This window comes from Schistocerca gregaria, chromosome 5 (genome assembly GCF_023897955.1).
Source record: "Schistocerca gregaria isolate iqSchGreg1 chromosome 5, iqSchGreg1.2, whole genome shotgun sequence".
Lineage (NCBI taxonomy): Eukaryota > Metazoa > Arthropoda > Insecta > Orthoptera > Acrididae > Schistocerca > Schistocerca gregaria.
This window is the reverse complement of record NC_064924.1, coordinates 197548716-197573329: the sequence shown is the minus strand read 5'-3', so window position 1 is coordinate 197573329 and position 24614 is coordinate 197548716. Positions and strand designations below refer to the sequence as shown.

At 39.1% G+C, this 24614-nt stretch overlaps 1 protein-coding gene across 5 annotated transcripts in view; it reads right to left on the bottom strand.

Moving 5' to 3' along the window:
* Positions 1-24614, bottom strand: part of LOC126271912 (focadhesin) — a 273808-nt gene that overhangs the window by 57177 nt on the left and 192017 nt on the right. For all 5 annotated transcript variants that reach the window (XR_007549156.1, XM_049974302.1, XM_049974305.1 and 2 more), the window contains exons 14-16: positions 12131-12257; positions 11900-12051; positions 4240-4445 (exon numbers count right to left, since the gene is read on the bottom strand). Coding sequence is in view for 4 of the 5 variants with exons in the window: in XM_049974302.1 (XP_049830259.1) it covers positions 4240-4445; positions 11900-12051; positions 12131-12257 (485 nt within the window). In the remaining variant the exon portion in view is untranslated. The remainder of the gene's footprint in view (positions 1-4239; positions 4446-11899; positions 12052-12130; positions 12258-24614) is intronic.

The window sequence follows — 24614 nt, the reverse complement described above, 5'->3', positions numbered from 1 at the left end:
GGCCTCAGCCTGCTGCGGAGTCACCTCTGGGTTGTTCATCACTAGTCCTGTTGTCTTATGCTCTCAAGGGATGCATCAGGATGCCCTTTGTGCCAGCCACGTTTGTCCATAATCCAAGGTCTCCACCAACAGGGAGTTGCTCTCCCCTCACACCTCCAAGGCTTCCACGGATGTGGGCACAATCTTTAAGTCTCAGCATCCACTCCCGGCTTGGGGAATCAGTGATTCCCTGCCCCTACAGGGGAAGGGATGTTGCAACACATGTAAGATTCCAAAACCACAGTCCACATGCACAGCTGTATGGTCCGCCACTGAAGTTGCAAGATGCCAGCATCGGCAGAGGACCCCCACTCTGAGATGTGCATGCAGCCTCTCTTTAGTGAACTCTACAGGCCAGCTGATGGCTTACATAGTTGGGCCCGGCAGGCCTCATGAGGAGTTTGATGTTTGTTTCAGCCAATGTGACTAGGACCAGTAGGCCACCCATTCGGTGGCAAGTGTCTTTTCTGTATAAAATATTTGAAGTAATAAAGAGTTGTGTTCATTACTATGTGTGTGTTCCTGTAGTCAGAACAATAACCAGGCACAAATGGACACATCTACAGGATAACAAGCTTCATGATCAAGGAGAATGTTCTAAATTAAACATCTCACTATATGTAACACTGTTACTGGATCTTTCCAAAAACTGATAGACTAAGTTCCAGAATGCCCAGCAATAATCAGTTTTCACAAGATCCAAAGACTACCAACAAGATACACAATGACAATCAAGCCCATATTTAGCACTTCAGCCATCCCTGGGCAAACAAACCTCTGCTACTGTGGCCATGCCCCCCCCCCCCAAAAAAAAGCAAGATATACACATATTTATTAAAGTTTTCCTAACATGTGACCATCTTTTTTGCAAGTATGATAAATAACCATGAGTTGAATGTGTAAAACTGTGGTTTTATAAAAATTACAAATAAAAAACTTAAAAGTGTCATACAATAAATATAAACACAAATACTATAATTGTGCTTTCATTAAAATTAAATAGTAACAATAAAAACAATTCACATTACATTCAGAAAGGTACCAGGAGGCAAAAATATTGATTATTTAAATAACAAGAGATTTTTTTCTTGTCCTATCATTTGCAAAGCAGTTTAAGATTTCTTCAAAGTATGATTCAATAGCAAGGACATATGGATAACTAAGATGATCCTGTTTTTGTGATGTCCTTAAGTAATTATTTATGCATCTTACAGCAGAAAATGACTTTTCTGTTGAACAACTGGAAGCATAATTACTCATGTATATTTGAAGAGCTAAGTTCAAATTTGGGTAAACATTATCTAAGTGGCTACCTTTTAGCATCTTGCAGAGTTCTGGAAGAGAGTATGACTTATTTTCATTCTTTACATCAGAGATGTAGCTTTTGAAGTGAACCATTCAAGTACAAGTACTGAATTTTCAAGATCTGAAATGTAGACTTACAGAATGCTGGATGAACCTTTCTGGATTTAAAGTGGACTTCGTGGTGACAACCATTTCACATCTCAGCCAGATACGAGATGCAAGACAGCCCTGTGTTCTGTTATGGCTGCCTCAGCCAATCCGCCAAAGTGTCCATGACAAACTTCATGCCCTAACTCAAAGCCTTCTAAAGAATGCCCACAACATGAGTGTCCTGACCAGGTTCAAGAAAGGCAAAAAATGGAAGACAGTAGGTCTATTTATGAATCTGTGTTGTTCTTCACAGCTCACACACACACACACACACACACACACACACACACACACACACACACACACACACAGTTATACATATATTGACATGTCATAAGCATACAAGCCCAAAACCAAAATCAGGGTCATCAGCAAAACAGAACAAACAATACTGATAGAATGGTTACTATGAACAGTAATGTTTCGTCAGAACAGAACTCAATTCCTGGATGGAGGGTGGTGCTGTTTATACAAACACTGGATATTCTCGAATATACAAACACTACAAACATAAGATATTTCAAGAACATCAGAGAAATGATAAATACTAAATAAAAAATAATTGGTGGTGGTTTTGTTTCAACTAGTGACCTGCAGCATGCCAACCAGCAACATTAAGTTCTTCCCCACAGCTCATGGTGTTGCTCTTTGTCCTGTACAAACAGTGACATGCTGTTTCAAAAGTTCTTGTTGGAGCCAACTGCAGCACCCTGGATCTAGATCTTGTCAATGGTCCTCTGTATAGCAGTGCTGGCAGATCCTTGCTTTCTCGTATTATTATCACATGCTCTTCACTATGATGAATATCAAAGGTAGTCACTCTCACTGAAGCTTTGCAACCATCGAGCTGGTCTTCAATTTTCTTGAACCTGTTATTGTTAAACTGTGTCTCAGGATTGTAGTAGGGCTTCATGCGGAGGACATGGATGCCATCTCTGCATTTTTGTCTTCTTGATGAAGGGTCATAACCCTCAACTTCATATGTGACATCTAACAAGTGATTTATCTTTTTGAGTAGTCCCACTTTCTGCACAGAAAAATCCATACCAAGCCTCCCAGGCTGTATCTCTTTGGCCATTAATTGGCAATATAGCACTCTCGGTCTTTTTTCTAGCCATCCAGATGTGAGCTACCTTCCTTGCTGCTTTGGTCCTGGTCATGAGGTGTTTCATGTAGTCATCCATGGTATTGTATGGCTGTAACAGAACAGTGTGTACATTGTCACTTTGGCCCCTTAACCATAGAGAATAAAGAACAGTGTGAAGCCTATAGCATCTTTCTTTGCTGTCCTGTGTGCGAATGTCATGGTGGGCTGTATTGTATCTCAGTTTCTCTGTTCAATATCAAGGTACATCGAGATCATTTCTGCCATCATCTTGGTAAATTGTTCTGTGATGCCATTCATCTGTGGGTGGTAGACAGTTATCTTGTGGGTGATATCACAAGATGAAATTACCTCTGATACTAATCTCAACTGAAAACTTTTCCACTATCAGAGATCATCACATCAGATGCTCCATGCTTCATAATGATGTCTTCTACAAGGAATCTTGCAATTTCCAAAGCTTCTACTATCGGTACGACCTTGGTGACAGCACAGCAGGTGAGGTGGTCAGCGCAGGTTACTATTCATTGGTTCCCCATTTGTTGATTTGAGTAACCTCCTCAACAGATCAATGTGAATTCGGTGAAATTGCACTGTTTTTGATTGGAATTTCTTAAGCATCTGTCAACAGTCACGAGTTGCCCTACAATTTGTAAGCAAAACAAATCCGAAAAAAGTATAAACTTTTATACTTATTTCTCTGTTTATATTTTATAATCTCAAGAACTTTGCATTATTCACATTCTTTGGAAACAGTGCCAGAAAACAATCTGTGATTTCAATCACTATATTATTTCTCAAGTCAACATCGCTTTTTCTCAACTTATATTAACTGTACAGGGATGAATGTAGTTTTGTCACAAAGGTATTTTAAGGGGCTTCTGACATTGCATATTGACTTTGTGATAAAACTTGCTACATGTAGAACTATCACAGACAAATGGGCATCATGGATGCTCAGCTTCACACCTATATTTTATTAAGCAACTTATTAATCACAACTAAGAGAATCACTTACTCCCTTTTCATATTATCTTATTACTAATACCTTTTATTTGATTTAAAGTAGTTATTAACCGGATAATTTGTACAAAACATTGACACAGATAATACCGTGACCAATGCAGTAGTTCTTTATCTCTGTCCGTCAAGCAAGTTGACCCTTCTAAATTAATATACTTTCCAAACTCACAAACACATTTGTCATTGTCACCTTCAGTTGTTTTCTACCTATTGCTGCTATGGCCTAAAGTGCTTACTGTAATTGAAAACATTTGTCGAGATATACAAGGAAGTCTCTTAAATTCATGATCATTATTTCAAATCATTCGGTTCATTTTTAAAGATGTTTTCTCTTCATTCTCACAACTACTCTTATTACAGTGAGTACACTAATTACAAACACTGTCATTATTTAAAATTATAAAACTGCAAAAGTTTCACATGAGGCCCCCCTGATGTAGTAATAATTAAAGAGAGAGTAATAAAATTTAGGGAAAGCACAACAATATTAAGGAAAAAAAATAAGTACTTCAAAGTATAAACATATACAACAAATTATAACCTAGTTTAACACAGTTCATACTTTCCTTTGTGGCCATAAGAATAACACACTAACAAAAACAAACTGCTGTACCAACCCTGTTAAGGAAGCAGTTGCATCAATGCACTCATTCAGCCAGGTAAGTGGAACGTCTGTATCAGTCCTGCGAGCCATGGCACTACGGATATGAAGGGCAAGACGTAACTTTTCTGCTGTGACTTCCCACCAATTCGAAGGGGAACTCATTCGCTCAATGTTTTTTGTAGGTAGCTCAGTTACACAGTCCACATAGGCAGCAAACATCTGGAATTAACAACGAAACTTTTTTAAAAAGTGTTACTTTACAGACACTATTAGAAAGATGGAGTACAAAAAAGCCTAAATACTATGGTGTTTATCTTAAGAAGTATGCTGTAGATGTATTTCTGTCCTTTGAAGAAAATATTGTTGATGTTGACAGCTTCTTCCAAATAAGCAAGAAATATTATCTTGTAGATATGCAACAACTTTTCTCAAACTGCCTTCTTTCTGCAAAAATAAATGGAATATGAAAAACTTGTTTACTGGTACTACTATCAACACTTCTTACAAAATACTATGGTCATCAGTTGACTACCAATCTGGGTCTTCTTTGGATGGATACTGGTGCTTACTGAATATACAAATTCCGCTGAAAAGTGTTAAGATTTTGAGAGATAAGAGCTATTTGATTTCCATCAACAGCTAGGGAAATACATGTTCACAAAGTGGAGTCCGCTATTTCAGGGAATGTCTAGCAACGAGTATTGTTTTCCGGATCCTGTGTTCCAAACATTAATGCCAAAATTATACTGCTTCAAACATATTACATTATCTCAAACAGTTTTGATTAATGCACAACATAAAGCTTAGAGTAATAGCAATGTGGTGACGCTGACTAGATTATAGCCTGAAAACAGTTGGTTGTCAACATTTAAATCCTGACAGTATTTGTTGGGTATATCTGCCAGGTTAGCCGAGAGCACTAATTCGCTGCTTCCTGGACTTGGGTAGGCGCACCGGCCCCAGATCGAACTGCCCAGTGGATTACTGACATCAGTCAGTGTGCCAGCCAGCCTGGATGTTGTTTTTAGGTGGTTTTCCAAATCCCGCTAGGTGAATAATGGGCTGTTCCTCGCGTTCCGCCTCAGTTACATGGCTTGCAACCATCTGAACACATTCGCACTATTCCATGGATTACACTAGATGCAGACAGCTGTGGTACACTAATTCCGTTCTGGGGGGGGGGGGGGGGGGTACGGGGTAGTGGCAAGAAGGGCATCTGGCCACCCCTTAAAATTAACCTAGTCAAATCCAATCCTAACCAAGCCGACCCTGGGAAACCACAGGACAAGGCCACTGGCCTGAGAGACATCAGGTGGAGGTATTACGGGGGGTGAGCCCCATCACTGGCAATGTGGGGGACAGTTCTTCAGATGGGGAGGGGGATCAGCACCTAGAGGGGAGGGCATGGTAATCACAGAGGAGGAGGAGGAGGAGGAGGAGGAGGAGGAGGAGGAGGAGGAGAGGAGAGAGGGACAGGACTAGGGTAATGAAGAGGGAGGAGGAGGAAAGGACATAATAGAGGCAAAGTAGAAGTCACAGACAAAGGGTGAAGCCTGTCATGCTTCTGACAAGCCTCAGTGTAAGATCAACAATCAAGTGATTTACAATCCTGTATCATCTTCTGCTTCTTATAAGCTGAGCAGTCTAGTGAGAATGGAGAGTGACGGTAATAACAATTAACACACATGGGGAGCAGTAAACAGGGGCTCCCTTCATGGTGTGGGTATCCACATGCACGATATTGAGGGTCTGCTGTACATTGGGAAGACATGTGTCCAAAACACAAGCACTGAAAGTGCCTCATTGGTGGCAGGATGTATGGCTTCATGTCACACCAAAAATGCATAACCTCAATCTTCTCCAAGTGATTATCTCCTCAGAAGCCAGAATAATGGTGCTGGTGTTGGAGCAATTGTCCTCACGACCTTTCCCCACACATTGAACAAAATGAACACTCTGTCAGTCCAGATTGGCCTGGAGTTTTTCCATCAGTTTGAAGAATGAGGTTCCTACAAAAAATGACTGCCTGAACCATAATCAAAGACTGGTGAGGTGTAATGAACACTGGGACATCGCCAAGCACATCACTAGCACAAAAGGCTGAAAACTGAGTGGCAGAAGAAGTTTTGACCAACAGGGAGCCTGATGGCATCTTACTGAGAAACTCCACTTCACCAAACTTGTCTTCAATATTTTACACAAAAATAATGGCTTTGTGGCGGTGAATGTGTCCCTGTCGATCCTAATACAGACCAGGTAGTGGAGAAAATGTTGACACCCAAGCTGGCGATCCTGGCCCTCCTCCCAGTGTGTAGCCAGGAAAAGGTAGGCCTCAGTGTCATAAGAAGCAGCATCCAGTGATACATTACCAAATTGAAAAGATGGCAATATAAGAAAAACCAGATTTTTGGAGCTTGATATGTTTCATATGCAAAGCATCCACCCTGATACCACCCACTCTGATCAGGGGCTCTCCCAATGGGTGCCATCCAGCCACAACACAGTCCATCTGGCAAATGAACCATTGCTGGGCATTCTGATGCTCCAAAATGACAATCAACCACTTCTAGGTGTACATGGGGAAGCAACGGCTCAGGTATCAGAAGTGTGATCTCTGTGTTGTCAGAGGGCTCAGCCAGATGGGTATGTAACAGCCCCACCATATGGACTGGCTACACATGCTGGTGACCTATCAGGATGGAGGGCTACAGCAGGGAAGGAAGAGGGAAAGGAAAGGGGGAGAGGAATCCAGGTACATACATGCTAGGGAGAGAATTCTGCGCCAAATGGCTCACACTATGGAGAGGACATTTCAAAGTGGAGGTAAAACCCCAAAGGGGGACCAAAAATACCAAAAAGGGAGAATGGAAAAGACAAGGAAGGGCCAACAATACAGGAAATGAGGTGAACAGGCTGGTCGACATAAGTAAGAACACAGAGAGAGGGAAAGGGAGGGGTAGTGGGGAAGAGAGGAGGGGGCAGGGGGACAGAAATGCTGCTTGGGAAGGAAGAATGGGCTGCTATAGCTCAGGGTCCCATGAGTGCCAGGCACAAACTCACAGAAGAACCATGAGCCCTCTGGGAGAGGGGGAGAATACTGTAAAGCATACAGAAGGTGAGTGTGTAAGGGGTAGTTGTGGTGATGATGAGACGGATTTGAGGGATGATGGCCTGAGGAATTGAGTAGGGATTGGAGGTTATGTTGCCTTCCGGAGTAGGATCACTATGGCAGAGGTAGCATGTAGAAGAACCAGACAGTTGGCAGATGCCTTCAGTCAAGTAACTGCTGTGATCCTTTGTGGCAGTAGGGGAGTCTTTGTCAGTAGGGAGGATGAAGGATGATTAAATCAGTCTGTCTTGAGGTTGTGTATGGCTGTTCTTTCTTCCATTGAGAGCTCTGCATTCTTGGAAAGGTACTTGGCAAAGGACGGTGAGGAATTCCTGGTAGGTAAGCAGGGAGTGGTTATGTGGAAGAGAGAGAGGGTCACAACTGGATAGTGGTGCGAATTGCCAGAGACAAAGTTCAGCATTGGAATGGACTTTGGCTGGAGAGATTAATAGGAATCAAATGTTTCCACAATAAGGATCAAAAGAAGGAAAGTGGGTGTATGATGAATCCAGCATAATGGTACTTGGGTGTGAGGCTGAAGGTGGGGCTTTTGGATAGGACTTCTATAGGACTGAGGTTTCTGGTGTATAGGCTGAAAACAGTATTTTAGATTTGTTTAGGTTGTATGTTTTGAGGGATGCTGGGAGAGAGTTTTGGATGTGCAGATGAAAAAGATCAGTAAGCCAGGGTCTGGGCACTATGAGGAGTCGTTGAGAGTGTTCACTGGTATTAAGATAGCTGTTGATGGATAGTGGTGTTTCGCAGTGGGAAGAGGATTTTGATAAGTTTTGGAGGCAATGTCTGGAGTGCTCTTCCAGGTGTTTGAGGTGAGGGTTTCAATTTGAGAGGTATACTGTAAGTAGTTGGTGCTGCACATTAACAGTTTCCTCTGGAGGGGGCAAAGTGGTTCTGGAATGGCTGCACCATGGAGACGTGTTTCTGGTGTATCAGGTTAGGAGATATAAGGACTGGGGAATCCGAAAATTTGAAGGTCGTTATGAAAGAGGATGGCATCTAGGGACAGGAATTTTTATGACTATGCTGTTGACAGGGATTCCATGGCTTTGGCAGCATTTAAGGAACAGCTACGGATATAGATACTTTCCTGAACTGAAACAGACAGATGGAGCAGGAATCCCACATCTTGTTCCTTAAATGCTACCTAAGCCATGGAATCCCCAGCCTCGCCCAGCCAAAAGCCTAACAATTGAAATTCCCCTCTCTGGATCCAACCTCCCCCTCTTGAGAATAACCTTCCAATTTTCATATTTCCCCAGTCCCTATTCCTCACTAATCCAATACTGCAGAAACAAGATGCCATGGCACTGTCAACAGAAGATGCAACCTAATATGATTAAGGAGAAAATGAGGTATTCAGTAAAATAACAGGTCTGCTTCCAAGGCAAATGGAGTGCAAATAGTTAGGCTGCTAATACCATCTCTGCAGTCATTGCTGTAAACACCACCACTGACTTGGCTATTTCACACATTTGGGCAGGGATTGCTTTTGAAACAGCACATTGGAGTGGCATGGAGAAGAAATGTAACTCATCATATTCAGTTTGTCAGTGCACCTGATGATGGTAATAGGGTTGCTCATCAAAATATCGTGCATGTTGCAAGCAGAATCAGTAATACTCCTATGAAAGATTTTAATAGTCTCACAGAAACACCTTACTAGCCAGGTGAATTATAATTTTTAGTAACCTTACAAATTTTGTTATTCCTTAGCAGTTGCATTTTTAAAGCTACTTTCTGCTATTGGTGCATGCAGTGACTGCACAAGCAAATGTACTATATATGTGTTTTGTTGTTTAACAGTGGGTCCAATATGTGCAGCCACTATGTGGAAGTAATCACCGCATTTGGTACCCACTGATTTGAAAGTGTTGCCATTTTTGCCAGAGTTATTTTCTGGGCCTCAATTTTATTTGGGTCACAATTGTTGTTGTTTTTTCTTTTTTTAATTGCTTGACAATGATCGAAATGGATTCCACATTATTCTTGGAGGTTTTTTTTTATTTTATTTGAGCACAGTACATGAGTTTCACTTTTTTAATACCAGATTGCAGGTTTTTACATTAGTGTTGGTAATAGATTTTCAAGCCTTGACTACAGTCTCTTCTGAATTTGGTAGAGTGTTCTCTTCCTAGCATGGTAGAGTGTTCTCTTCCTAGCACAAGATAGCTTAATGTTTTATCCTTGCTCCTGCTCAAAATTATCCTGTTTTTTCTTTTAAAGGGGAAAACAAGGCTCAAGCATTGTATGAATGTGTTTAAGAAAGAGTTAAATTCTCTATCTACACTGTCTAAATTATCAATTTCTCCTCAGGATTCTTCTTCTGAATTTTCTCTATCTCTGTGATGGACTCATTGTTTATGATTTTGTGATACAATATTTTGCTTCCATAAGGGGTAGTCAAATGACAATGAGACAGATGGGAAAAGTAGGTAAATTGTTTATTATTTCAAAAGTAATTGCCATAACTGTTAATACATTTATCCCACTGTGTCACAAGATAGTCAACGCCCTTATGGAAAAACGTTTACAATTCTCTATGGAATCATGAATTTACCCAGGCTTGCACATCTTCATCTGAAGAAAACTGATGGCCATGAATGTATTACTTCAAGGCTCCAAAAGTATGGAAATCGCGTGCAGAGAGATTGGGACTTTACGGACAATGTGTAAGGGCTTCTCAGTGAAACTTTTGCAGCATACTTGAAACAATGTCAGCAAAATGTGAGTGGCATTATCCTGCAACAGAACGATACCATCCATCAACATTTGTGGGTGTTTGGATTTGATGGCACACCTCAGTTTCTAAAAAGTGTCCATGTGCGTTAACTGTGACACCATATTCCATAAAGTCAGAAAGCAGGCCGTTGCAATCAGTTCAGATGAAGAGGTGCACGCCTGGGTACAGCCACTGCTCTTTTAGGCAATTTCAAATGTTTTTCCAAGAAGGTCTTGATTCATCTCACAGTGGGATAACTGTGTTAACAGTTATGGCAATTACTTTTGAAATAATAAACAGATAACTTACTTTTTCCCATCTGTCTTGTTTTCATTTGATTGCCCCTTACATGATCTGCATGTGGTTAATATATATTATTGTTATCATTTGACCTTAATGATACAGTAAACCTTTGACTGTTGGGTTTACAGGTAAAACAGTGCAGGTTGTTGAGTCTAAAAGGATGTTAGAAATAGCTGCTGCATGATGTGTACCAGTCCTTGTAGAGAATTTAAAAGCGACAAGTAATCCAAAGCTGTGCAACAATGCTAGTTGCTCTTAACTAGTTCCATCTGGCAGAAAATGAACATTACCTAAAATAAGGGAAAGGCAATCACCCACCTGTAGCAGACTGATGTGTGAAGCATAGAAACACACAACAGGAAACACTATTCACAAGGTAGTAAAAGTACACACATTTACACACATAACAACCACACAGACCACCAAACACATGCTCCTGTGATTTATGGTGAGATTGATTATTGATAATTGAAAGCATTTGCTTAGGCTGAAGGAGGTGGGGAGGGGGTAGGGAAGGATGCAAGGAGGGGGGTAGTGGGAAAGTGGCAGGTCTTTCAACATATCACTCAGCAGCTGTACAACAAGAAGAAAGGAGTACAGAGGGTCAAACATAAAAGAGACGTAGAAGGAGGGAGAATGGAGTAAGAGTGAGGGGAAAGAGAGGAAGATGGTGATGAAGAGAAAAACAGGGAAGCAAGAGAGAAAGGGGGAAGTGGAAATAGAAATAGAGAGCTCAAGGGGGGAGGAGGAGGAAGAATGGTGGCAGAAGGCAGTACAGAATCTGGATGGGATAGGAGTGATGTAGACGAAAGAGAGAAGGGAAAAGGTAGAATTGGCAGTGGAAAATAGGTTAGTGGAGGGTTAGGCCATGGGGATTGCAAGGGTGCAGAATAGGCTGGGGAGAGAATTCCCATCTGCATAGTTCAGAGAAACGTATGCTGGAAGGGAGTACCCAAATGGCCTACATAGTGAAGCAGATGTTGTGGTCATTTGTGTTGTGGTGTGCAGCGTGTTCAGCAGCTGGATGATTAAGTGATGTCTGCAATATTTTGGCGTTGGCCATTCATCTAGGTACAGTTGATTACTTGACATGCCCACATGAAATGCTGCACATTAATTACAGCAGAGCTGTTTCCTGTTATATGTTTCTATGCTTCACACATCAGTCCAGTATAGGTGAGTGGTTGCCTTTCCCTTGTTCCACCCAGGAATTTCCATAAAATAAAATCAAGATTAAATTTTATGAGACCTTATTCTGCGATTATTTATCATGGAGTCAACTTGTAAGCCAGAATGAAACACAGTGATATTCAGGGGAATTGCACACAATAAATTTCATAACAATACTGATGGTGATAAATATTTTGCACTACAGAGATATGAATGAGCTGTTTCTTCCCAGAGCATGACACTCAGCAACCCAGGTCACAAAAAACCCTTTATAAAAGTGAAGAAGCAGAATTCTTTCAGTTTATGCATTACAGGAACTACTGACAACACTAACAAGTGCTTCATGCTACTCACTGGGTGATCAGCATCAAGCTTTTCCAACAAACTTTCCACAACAATTGCCACCATTGTTCTATTTGCATCATGAATGTTTTCTTTCTGCATAGCTGCTTTGATTTGAGAAAGCATTTTGTTAAAAAACAGCTGCATTTCAGAATTATCTTCACCTGAAAAATAAGAAAAAGAATGACAAAATCATTAATAATAACAAAATAACAATGAAAACAAAAACATCAAGAAACATACCTTCATCTATTTTTGAGTACTCCAAAGCTAAAAGCAACGACTTTTCAACAAATGGTTTCAGAACATTAGGAGGGAGTCCTCTACATAAATCTGAAAAGTTGTTGAATAAGGTGGAGATGTCATCTTTCTGAAATAAAAATATTTAGATTAGTAAATCTTTACTTACAGTGCAAGGCAATACGAATTCATCTTTTTGTATACAGATTGAACAAACCAATTTTTTTTTAACAGATGATATTAACATTACATCAGTGATGACACGTTTGCTATTTGTATGCATATCTTAGCAGGACCACCAGTACCTTAATACCTAATGCACGTCACTCTTTGCTTTAGAATCACACTTGAGCACTGTTACACACTTGGTATAAAATGCCCCAAAGCCGACTTTTAATAATTGGAGTGAGAAACAAGTCACTACAAGTGGGCAAGTGGCTTATCACTGCTGTGGTACACAAGTTATGTCATGTTTTACTAAATATTTCACTGCTTGTTTCACAGGTTGTGAAGAAGAAAGAAGGAATATAAAAGTTTAATTTGTCACCAATAATGATGTCATTACAGATAGACAACAAGTTTGAATTGGACAAGGATGGGGAAGGAAATTGGTTGTGTTGTTTTCAAAGGAGACACTCTTGTGTCTGTATCATTTGCTAGGTTTAAAGAGACCATGGAAATGCTAGAGACCAGGAGGAGACTTGAACCCCACCCTTTGTAACAGTGAGTGCAGTTCTATTAATAATTGTGATATCTCATTCAGTGCATGACATATTGTTGTGTTACAATACAGGTGCTTCTCATTCCTCAGTGTGATTTGCGCTACTGTAATGATTTTGTAGCAAGGAGTTGTTAATTGCATGACAACAAATTAATTCCTTAAAGTATAGTACCTGATAGCCATTCAGGTATTATCAGTATCAGTTTGTAAATATTGCTAATAAATACTGGTAGCTCAGACACACTTATGCATAATATAGAACCTCAGTTACACATTAAATGAATATTTGGAGCAGGGTGGGATTAGCCAAGCAGTCTAAGGAGCTGCAGTCATGGACTGTGCGGCTGGTCCCGGCGAAGGTTCGAGTCCTCCCTCGGGCATGTGTGTGTGTGTGTGTGTGTGTGTGTGTGTGTGTGTGTGTGTCCTTAGGATAATTTAGGTTCAGTAGTGTGTAAGCTTAGGGACTGATGACCTTGACAGTTAAGTCCCATTAGATTTCACATACATTAATCTAAAAATATTTGGAGTCTGACCTAGCCCGCTTACATATCTTGATTTTGATAACTCTCTGGTAGCATTTATCACTCATTATGGCAAACTCTGCTTTATTCTTTACTTCACGGCTGGTCAGATGTACACAAAATTAACTTCGTTGTTATACAAGGGTTGGAACTTAAATAGTGGAAACTATTTATTCACAACCAATAAAACAGAGTTACATATTTGCACCTGTTACTGTCCTGCAAAGTAGTCATCAGCGTTGTATAGAACCCATTGCCAGTGATGTGGAAGGTGTAGTATACCATTAGCAGAGATTGTTCTGTTGATAGTGCGAATGGTGCGGTCTACTGCCTGTCGAATCTCTGGAACAGTTCTGAAGCAAACGCCACAAAGAGGTTCCTTCACTTTGGAATCAGATCAAAGTCACCATCATCTGTGACCAGCTTTGTGAAAGAAGCAGTGACACTTTCTGCTCAATCCATCCATCATTTTGCATGACAATGGGTGGGCACATACAGTGCAAGCTGTGGCTGCTCTGTTCAATCGATGGGACTGAGAAGTACTGTACCATCCGCCAAGTCCTTGTGACTTTGATTTGATTCCAAAGATGAAGGAACCACTTCATGGCATTCACTTCAGAACTGTTCCAGAGATTCGGCAGGCAGTAGACTGCTCCATTCACACCATCAACAGAACAGGCTCTGCTAATCGTATATTACACCTTCCACATCACTGGCAATGGGTTCTACACAACGCTGGTGACTACTTTGAAGGACAATAACAGGTGCAAACATGTAACTCTTTTGTACTGGTTGTGAATAAATAGTTGCCACTATTTAAGTTCCAACCCTCCTACATCACACTGAATTGCCTATTTGTTTCAAATGGTCTCTGAAGACTGTCTGATCATGAATAATGTTTTTACGTTCTTCAAAGTAATAAAGAAAAGCGGCAGTGATGATTTTTCTCATCAAGCAACTGACTAAAACTTCAAAGGGGTCCTGTAGTGCTGAAGATGTGGCAGCAGTAGTTGGAACTTCAATAACAATAGCAAGAAAAATAGGAAACATGACATCAGCAGCAGTTAGAACTGTAACAGCAACAGCAGCAAATGCTGCAGCAGCATCTACATCTACATAGCTACTCTTCAAGCCACTGTACAGTGCATGGCAGAGGAAACCACTTACTACTATTTGTCATTTCCTTTCCTTGTCCACTCGCAAACAGAGTCAGATAAAAACAACTGTCTGTATGCCTCCGTATAAGCCCTAATTTCTCAAATCTTATCTTCATGGTCCTTACACACAATGTATGTTGGTGGCAGTAGAATTGTTCAGTAATCAGCTTCAAATGACAGTTCTCTAAATTTTCTCAATAGCGTTTCTCAAAAAGAACATCGCCTTCCCTCCAGGGATTCCCATTTGAGTTTCCGAAGCAACTCCACAACACTTATGTATTGTTTGAATCTACTGGTTACAAATCTAGTAGCCTGCCGCTGAATTGCTTTGATGTCTTCCTTCAATTCGACCTGGTACAGATCCCAAACATTCAAGCCATACTCAAGAATAGGTTGCACCAGCATCCTATATGCAGCCTCCTTTACAAGTGAAACACTCTTTCCTAAAACTCTCCCAATAAAGTGAAGTCAACTATGTGCTTTCCCCATCACAGTTCTCTGAAACTCATTCCACCTCATATCACTTTGCAATGTTATGCCCAGATATCTAAATGACTTGACTGTGTCAAGCAGGATTCTAGTAACACTGTATCCAAACATTACAGGTTTGACATTCATACCCATCTGCATTAACTTAAATTTTTCCACATTCAAGGCTAGCTTCCATTCATCACACCAACTGGAGATTTTGTCTAAGTCATCTCGCATCTTCCTACGGCCAATAACATTAGACACCTTACCGTGCACCCAGCATCATCAGCAAACAACCAAAGATTGCTGTCCACCCTGCCAACCAAACCATTTATGTATATAGAGAAGAGAGGTGGTCCCATCACACTTCCCTGGTGAACTCTTGATGATAACCTCGTCTCTGATGACCACTCGCTATCAAAGACAACATACTGGATTCTATTACTTAAGAAGTCTTTGGGCCCCTCATTATCTGTGAAATTATTCCATGTGCTTGTAGCCTTGTTAACAGCCTGCAATGGAACACCGTGTCAAATGCTTTCCAGAAATCTAGACATTTGGAATCTGCCTGTTGGCCTTTATCCATTGTTCTCAGTATATCATATAAGAAAATGGCAAGCTGAGTTTTGCACAAGCAGTGCTTTCTAAAATGTGCTGATTCGTGTAAATAAGCTTCTCAATATCAATAAACTTTATTTTATTCCAGGACAATATGTTCAAGGTGGGTTGTTTGGTTTAAAAATGGGGGAAAGCGACTATGTTCAAGGATTCTGCAGCAAACAGAAGTTGGGGATATTGATCTCTAATTTTGTGGGTCCGTTCTTTTACCTTCCTTATATACTTGAGTCACCTGTCCTTTTTTTTCAGTCACTTGGGCCTTTGTGCTGGACAAGACATTTATAATAAATGCTAGCTAGGTAAGGGGCCAATGCCATAGAGTACTCTCTGTAAAATCGAACTGGGATTCTATCCGGACCTGGTCATTTATTTGCTTTCAAATCTTTCAGTCATTTCTCAATGCCAGTTATTCTTATTACTATGTTGTCCATATGGGAGTCTACCTGATGATGAAATGAAAGTATGTTACTACAATTCTTCTCTGTGAAAGATTTCTTGAATATGAAATTAAAAACTTCAGCTTTTGTTTTGCTATCTTCAACTGCTGCACCAGGCTTGTCATCAAGGGACTGAAAGGAAGCCTTGGACCCACTTATCAATTTTACATATGACCAGAATTTTCTCAGTTTCGCTGCCAGATCTTTTGCTAAGGTGTGACGATGGTAATTAGTCAATCAAAAGCAACAACAGAAGCAAATTTTACATTTTTTGCAACAAAAGAAGCAAATTTTACATTTGTTGCAGCAGCAACTGGCATCACTTCCCCCTAAGTTATTCGCTTCTTGACAAAACAAATGGGAGTAGGTGGTCTACTCCTGTTGTTTTGTCTTTGTTGCAAGGCAACTGAAATAACTGACCCTGGTTGTCAGTGTTTCCTCTTATTGTCTTCTAGTAATCAATTGTAGAAAGTAGTTCAGAATATCAACCACCTTCTAACTCAAGTAGCTTGAGTTTTTCAGATGTCTGTAGTTTGTTGACTGAATACTATGGTCACCAAGCCCATGTGGAAGCAACTAGGCTCAAATTTATTCAGTGCAGCATGAGCTAAAAATCTGTAAGGTCTAGCATGCAAGTGTGATTCTTCAAGTAAACAATGTGGTGTACGTTATGCTGAATTTAATGGATGTCTAGCACCACATAAGGAAGTCAGTGCAAAGGCATTAGAGTCAGCTGTTATAACAGTGAATGAAGCTATAAAAACCATTAAAGATCATGAAATAATAGCTCCATTGTAGGATATGTTTGATGACAACATTAGTCTTGAATATCTTAGTAATGGTTAATATTGTGTTCATAGACCAATGAATGAGTGTAATCTAGAATTTCTTCCTAGTAGTCAACTTTGTGTTCAACAATCCACTGATTATAGGCAATGTCATTACTTGGATTACTGAGCACCGGCCATCCAGTGATCCTGTAGTCCAGTGATATGGGATACAATAGTTAGATTATAATTACAATATTACAAAAAGGGTAGATTGCTACTGACCATGTAGTGGAAATGTTGAGTCACAGATAGGCACAACAAAAAGACTGCTAAACAAGGAAGCTTTTGGCTAAAAGGTATGAATTAGGCAACAAGCACGCATGCCGCCACCCCCCCCCCCCCCCCCCACACACACTCACACACACCTACCACTGTCACTGGCTGCTGCGGCCAGACTATGAGCAACAGTGTTTGTTGATGGAAGAAGCAATCTACATGATGGGGTGAGAAGAATTCAGGGGCAGGGAAGAGGATAGATAGCTGGGTACAAATGGGGGATGGTAAAGTGCTGATTTTGGTAACATACAGGGAAGAGGTGGGGAGAGTGTAGAGCAATTAGGTGCAGTCGGGCAGTTAGACAAAGGGAAGGAGGGAGGGGGGAGTGGAAAAGGAGAAAAGTAAAAAAGACTATGGATACCTTGGTGAAGTAGAGGGCTGTAATAGTGCTGGAGTGGGAACAGAGAACATGACAGGTGGGTGAAGGACAGTGACTCTTGAAGGTTGAGGCCAGGAGGCTTACAGGGATGTAGGATATATTGCAGAAAGAGAGTTCCCACCTTAATTCAGAAAAGCTGGTGTTGGTAGTGTAATAAAACTGGTTATGGGAGATAAATGTACTACCCAACCTTGGATCATATGAAATGATCAATTCCCAAGTTGAAGACTCAAAACCCAGAAATCCACTACCATATAGCTATATGAAAATGTATAAATGTTTACAAATATAAACACTTAATGTAATTATTATGATGATTATGGAGTGCTTAAAAAAAGATAAGCAATGGTAAACAATTATTTTATTTTATTTAAGACATGTATGTTACAAAGATGATTTTGCACAAACACATTGATATATGATCGTATTTTCTTTGGAACATGTTGTTAGAGGCAAATATTTGTCTTTGGGTACTTAGTAATACAAGTTTGAAGTGTGAGGATGGAGTACACATCATGTGTGTTGTATCAGCACTGTGACTGATGTTGATTTGCATTCTGAAGTGAAATGACTGAAAATGTGTGTGTTCAATAGCAGAAAGTCCACCAATGTTCCATTATTTAACTGAATGAGACCAAGCATCCTCTAGACCAGTGTAAAAAAGTTACACTCTAGAATGGACTATGAGCCTGCAACTTCTAAAAAAGACAAAGAATAAAAGATGAGTATTATGAAAACTGTTTAGTCACATTCTACCGTTTCTACGTCTCTCCGCAGTTTGCTACTATCACAGCGCAACAAGTGCTGTGAAAATTTGACCAGCCACCCAAGTTATTAATTTATCTCAGAATTAATAAATCAACTTTGGGCTACAAAAGTGTGGTAATGGCCAGAATACAGTGGCATCACTCAGGATTTTCTGAAAGTGAAATGTGAATACTGTGTTAAGCTATTTTTCTTGTTCCAGTTTAAATATGTGTATACTGCAAAAAATTTATGTGAATGATCAGCAAGTACAAGCCGTAGCTACAAAACATCAACAATAACAACAACAGAGTTCACAGTCATCAATAAGAAAAGAATGAAAAATAAAGTTTGAAGTGTACAATTAACAACATTGACACTAAACAAAGTTAAGTGCTGGAAATATTTTCTTTCTTTTTTTTCTTATTTGGTGAAGTGTTTTGTTGAATAATGATTAACAATGACAATTGCTGAATGAGAATACGGAATAACAGTGGGTAATACAGACATGGCAGACTTAAGCAATGTTGTGAAACAAGAAGAGGAATGCTTTATTGATGAAACAGTAGAACAGGAAAAACAAACTGATGAATCATGTAAATTATTGAAATGAGATGATAATAATGAAATAAGGACCATGTTTGCTTTGTCAATAAAAATTAGTAGTCAACAGCTTAAATATAATGAGGAACAGTTTGCAAAAATTAATGAGCAACTTGAAAATCATAAACAAGAAAGCAAGAAACAGTTCGCAGAATTTGGCCATTCAATAAGAGTGATATTTGATTGTATCAGTAAAAATACAGCTCAGCTAAATGATACCAATCAAAAATTGTGAGGTTAGATGGTCAAGTAGAGCCTGTTGAGTCCGAAATCAAAGAAATTGAACTTAAATTTTACAGTAAAGCCCAAAATGTCAAAGATCAGATCACTGAAAATGTCAAAAATGAGATCACTGAATACAGGGGAAGAAAATAAAATTGCTTTTGAAAAAGTAAAGTTGACGCAAATGTAAATAGCCAAATTTTGACTTTGGAAACTAATGTTGATACCAAACTGACACTTGGTGAAAGTAGTTTTGTCAAACAGGTGAAGACAGCAGGCAGCAAATTCGCAGAAAATGTATTATTAAGTAACAATGAAACCAGTGCCATAGAAAGAAGTGTTTCTATTCTGTGCAAAAAAGTTGAAGAATTGGTCAATAATGTCATTAATAGAAATCTTGTTGACAATATTGGTACCACATTTTGCAACATTCCAGTGAAAAACTTTTCAGCTGAAGGTAGTTTACATCCTGTAGATTTTCTGCAGCATTGCAGAGATAATTTTGTGACTAATATGATTGATGTTATGAAAATCAAATTTTTAAAGAAGTTTCTAGAAAGTGAAGCATTAAGTTGGGCTAGTTAGTATACTAATGACGACACTATCTACACTATTTTGAGAAAGTATTTTTAGACAGATTTTGGTCAGAGACTGAACAAGCTAGAGACAAAAGTGAATTTCTCAATGCACCAAGTTACAGGGAAGAGTGTATTAGCACAAAACAGTTTTGCAAAAATCACGTTCAGCAATTGTAACAAGTCAGAAGGAATGTAACAGCAAATGGTAACAATTTTCATCCTGGAGAGCAACATGGAAATAGCTGGAACAGGAGTTGGAATAGAGATGATAACTGAAACACAAGGAAACACGGCAGGGCATGACCAACACAAATACTGACACAAGAAAAACACTCTATTGAAGCTATCAGTAGCTATCTTAAAAATATGTTCTATCCTGTTAGTATCATATCTGTTGAGAAAGAAGTATGTTCACCAGGAACCAGGTGAGAAATATTTGAATATTATACTAATGAACAGCAACTTAAGTCAAACTGGGTATTTAAACAGTAATGAAGTAGGGAATGATGATGTTGGTAATTTGTGTGGCGATACTGACGATGCTTGTGGTATTACTGAATATAATAAATTGAAGGTAAGTGATTATGAGTACAGTAATGAAGAAGAATAGTATTTTGTTTGTTTTAAAGAAGAACTGGAGACATTAGGTATTAGTAAGGAAATGTGTAGTAGTGACTATGATGCTGTAGAGGTACCCAAGGACACTGTTAAAGGATTAATGGACATTAATGACAGTATCACAGCAAACAAAACTTTTAATTTAATTATTAGTAAGGAGGCATGTATAGATGATCATACAAATTCAGTGACTAGTTATGACAGTGACAGTGCACTGCTTAATGTTATGAATGAGAACAAATCTTTTTTATATAATATTTGATTAAATAGTGATGCTATTGAGAAAGATGAATGCTTTAGAATTATGTTAAAACTTCTGTGTTTAACTTTATATTAAAAAATCTGGGTTTAACTTTATATCCAGACTGGTGGCATAAAATTAAACACGTAATTGAAAAATAACTTAAAGATAAGTACCATAGTGCTGATCTACATGAGAAAAGTAAGTGTACGTGGATTGATGAAATTCTCAGCGACAGTGATAATGGCATCTATGTTAATTTAACAGAAGTGTGCCTAGGCAATGGGAATGGTAAGAACAACAGTGATTTTCGAGGCTTTATTTTTGAAGAGATAGAAAATGACCTGTCATATGAAGATGTTAAAACTGATAAATGTGCTGATATTTTTTGTCCATTTCTTAAAGTCAGAACAGGATCGTGGGTAGACAGATGTCTTTTTGACACAGGCAGCCAAATTTCAGGATTGCCTGAATCCTTAAGTAAAAAATTAAAACATAATGAGTACTATGTATAATTACCTGTAATTGGAGTATGGATTAAAGGTGCAACTGGGAAAGATAACAAAGTGGTTAAAAGTCAGGCCTTATTAACTTTTACAATTGAGGGAGTAACTTTTATACATGGATGTTTAATAATTCAAGATCTCAGTGAGGATCTTATCTTTGGCATGGCATGGATAGTTAGTGTGAATGCAGGTTTTGATTGGCGAGTGCAGAAGTTGATTATCGATGCACTTAATGAAGACTGTATTTGTACTAATTTTATACAGTCAATTATGTCTTATGAGGAGGGTAAAATAAATAGTATACAATTTTTAAAAGACAGTGAATTTGTAGTCAAAGATACGCCAACATTAGATACAGGTGAAGCAGGATTTAAAGAACTTGGAGACACTACGATTTCAGAAGCAAAAGGGTTAACTAATGATCAGAAATGGGCATGGAATCTTTGTTGTAGGAGTGTAGTGATGTATTTAGTAATATTCTAGGTAGAGTGAGAGGATATCAGTGTACTTTACAGCTAAAACAACACCACCCATTTTTCATAAAGCCATATTGTGTTCATATTGCTAAGAAAGCTGCACTAGAGAAAGAGTTGCATACGATGAAAGTGTGTGATATCATTGAGAGAAGTGTTAGCCCATATAACAACCCATTAGTCATTGTTTAAAAAAAGAGATAAAGGAGTGAGTTTGGTTCTGGATTCTAGGCATTTAAACAAGTATTTGTACAGAGAAACGGATCACCCTGAAGACACTGATGAACTTTTACACAAATTTAAAAATATTCAGATTATGTCTAGTTTGGGTCTAACTTCTGGATTTTATCAGGTGCCTTTAGCTCCTGAATCAGGTAAATATACTGCCTTCCTTTACAGTGGTAGATGTTACCAATACTGCTTAGTACCTTTTGGTCTGAACTCGTCTGTAGGTGAAATTATAAGAGTGTTAGATTATGCACTTGGCCAAGATCTGTTAGTAAAAACTTACTGTTTATGTTGATGACATTTTGGTAACTGGACAAAGCATGGAAGAGCATTTTGAATTGTTGAAGCAGGTATGTGAAAAACGTAGACAAGGAGGTACGTCTCTGAAACTTGAAAAATGTAAATTTGCCATCCTGAAACTAAAATTCTTACTTCATGTAATTACTAGGAAAGAAATCTGGGGAGATCTTGATAAATTTAAACAATTTCAGATTTTCCAGCACCACATAGTAGAAAACTGTTTAAGTTATTTTATGGTGTATGTGGATTTTATTGAAAATTTTTGAGTGGACAAAATTTGAATGAACCTTGTTGAAGCAATTTACTTAAAAAGAGCACTAACTGGGTTTGGACCTCAAGAATCTCAGGAAGCATTTAAAATAATTAAGAAAGAATTGAATAATCAAAATTTGTGACACACACCAGATTTCAGCCTACCATTTTGTTTACACACAGTGTGGCGAAACAAATGCTGTATCATTTGAGAGATATAGAGGCGAGCAAGACTGCTGGGAATTACCCAGTTCACTGCTACAAGTGTCACATCACCTGTGTGTAGCATACAACTATTGCACCACAATATAAGGATGAAATTAAAGATTAAAGAAACTTTTCCAAACTTTGGCAACATATGCTTCAGTACATTAATGTTTAAATTGTTAAATCTCAGAGTGATTAGATGAATACGTTTCAATAAGTACATCGTTTTATATAAAAAATAAATCTAGAAAGCCAAAATTTGCTCATAATGTGCAAATGTATGTCAAAATCAACTGTAACAAGTTTCAACTTGATCAGAACAATATTTTTTGGTCAGAATCCACATTTTTCCAAAAAATTGAGGGCACTAAATATTAGACCTAGAAAGCTGAAAATTTGTATGAAGCTTCAGATTAATGTAAAAACATTAACTTTGTGGCCCCATCAAGCTACATCTAATAGTTTTTGAGTAATTTACTGAAAACTAAAATTGGAACAACAATGTCCTTATTTGTAATAGATTAAGTATCATTTATATTAATGATACATGGTTTTTATTACAGCACCTGATGAATAATAAAGCTACAAGAAGTTTCAATACTCTGATGCAAATACCAATCATGACAAGGTCTCTTAAAGATTCTACTGTCAGTTCCATTCTAAGAATTCTAGGTGGCAAAGTTTAAATACAGGTGAGCTAAAACTTTTTCTATGATTAAAGCCAACTTAACTCCATTGATACAAAAATTACAAAGATTCTAATTGCTATACAACAGTGTTATAAAATGACGTGTGTCAGAAAAATTGGCCATTTAGATGCTGCTACTTGGGGATAGAGCGGATGACGGCAGGTGTTCTCTTTGGCCATCCACTGCACTCATATATAAATATGACCTGAGAGGGAATGAAGACTTCATTTCACACCCACCTAACATATGGTCCTCATCAGTCAAATGCCAGCTTCTGCACTGTGTCGGACATCATCTACTACTAAATGCAAGTTTTCAGTAATAATAGAAAGTGAACTTGCAACGACTGTACACCATCCTCGATCATTTATATTTTTGAAATAACTTCACTTTGCATCCAGTTACCATATGGTCCACGTCAGTCAAATGCCGGCTTACGTGCTGCCTCAGGTGAAGTCACAGTGAGGCATGGTTTCAGTACAAATAGGAAGTGAATTCATGAGGAGTGTACATGGTCCTGGATCCTACACTGTTTGTGTGCAGCCCGTAATGTTAACAAAATCACATGGCAAGTGGTGGCATTATTTTCCACTTTTGTGGCGAGCAATTAACTTTGATTACCAGAAGCTAGGGCGAAAGACCACTTAATGGAAACTTACCATAGAGGTCGCCTCTGAACTGCTCATAGTGCTGTTTATGATAGAGACATCATCATCATCATCATCATCATCATCATCATCAGGAATGCATGTTGTGCATGATCAGCAATGGGGTGGTACAGTTTTTTCTTGGCCACAGTTTGTCAGTGGCTATTCACGCAGACAGATAGCTTGTTGGTTGTCAAGAGCACATAGAATGCAGCATAGTGGTTGCAGCTTAGCTTGTAGATCACATGACTGGTTTCACAGGTAGCCATGCTTTTGATAGTATAGGAAATGCTTGTGACCAGATTGGAGTAGGTGATGGCGGTGGGAGGACATACGGGACAGGCCTTGCAAATAGATCTATTACAGAGATTGGGAGTAGGTGTCAGGATATTGTGTGTATAAGTTTGGTCAGTAGTGGAATAACACTGTGGGTGGGGTGGGAAGGATAGTAGGTAGGACATTCCCCATTTCAGGGCATGATGAGAGGTAAGCTGATACCCTGGTGGAGAATGTGATTCAGTTTCTCCAGTTCTGGATGGCACTGAGTCACAAGGGAAATGCCCCTCTATGGATGGATGGTGGGACTTTGGGAGGTGGTGGGTGGCTGGAGAGATAAGGCAAGGGTAATCTGTTTCTGTAAAAGATTGAGAGAGTCATGACAGACTCGTCATCACAGCCATAGGTGACTAGGCTACATGGAAGGGACTTCTTGGTGTGGGATGGATGGCAGTTGTTGAAATGGAGGTATTGCTAGTGAGATAGGTTGATA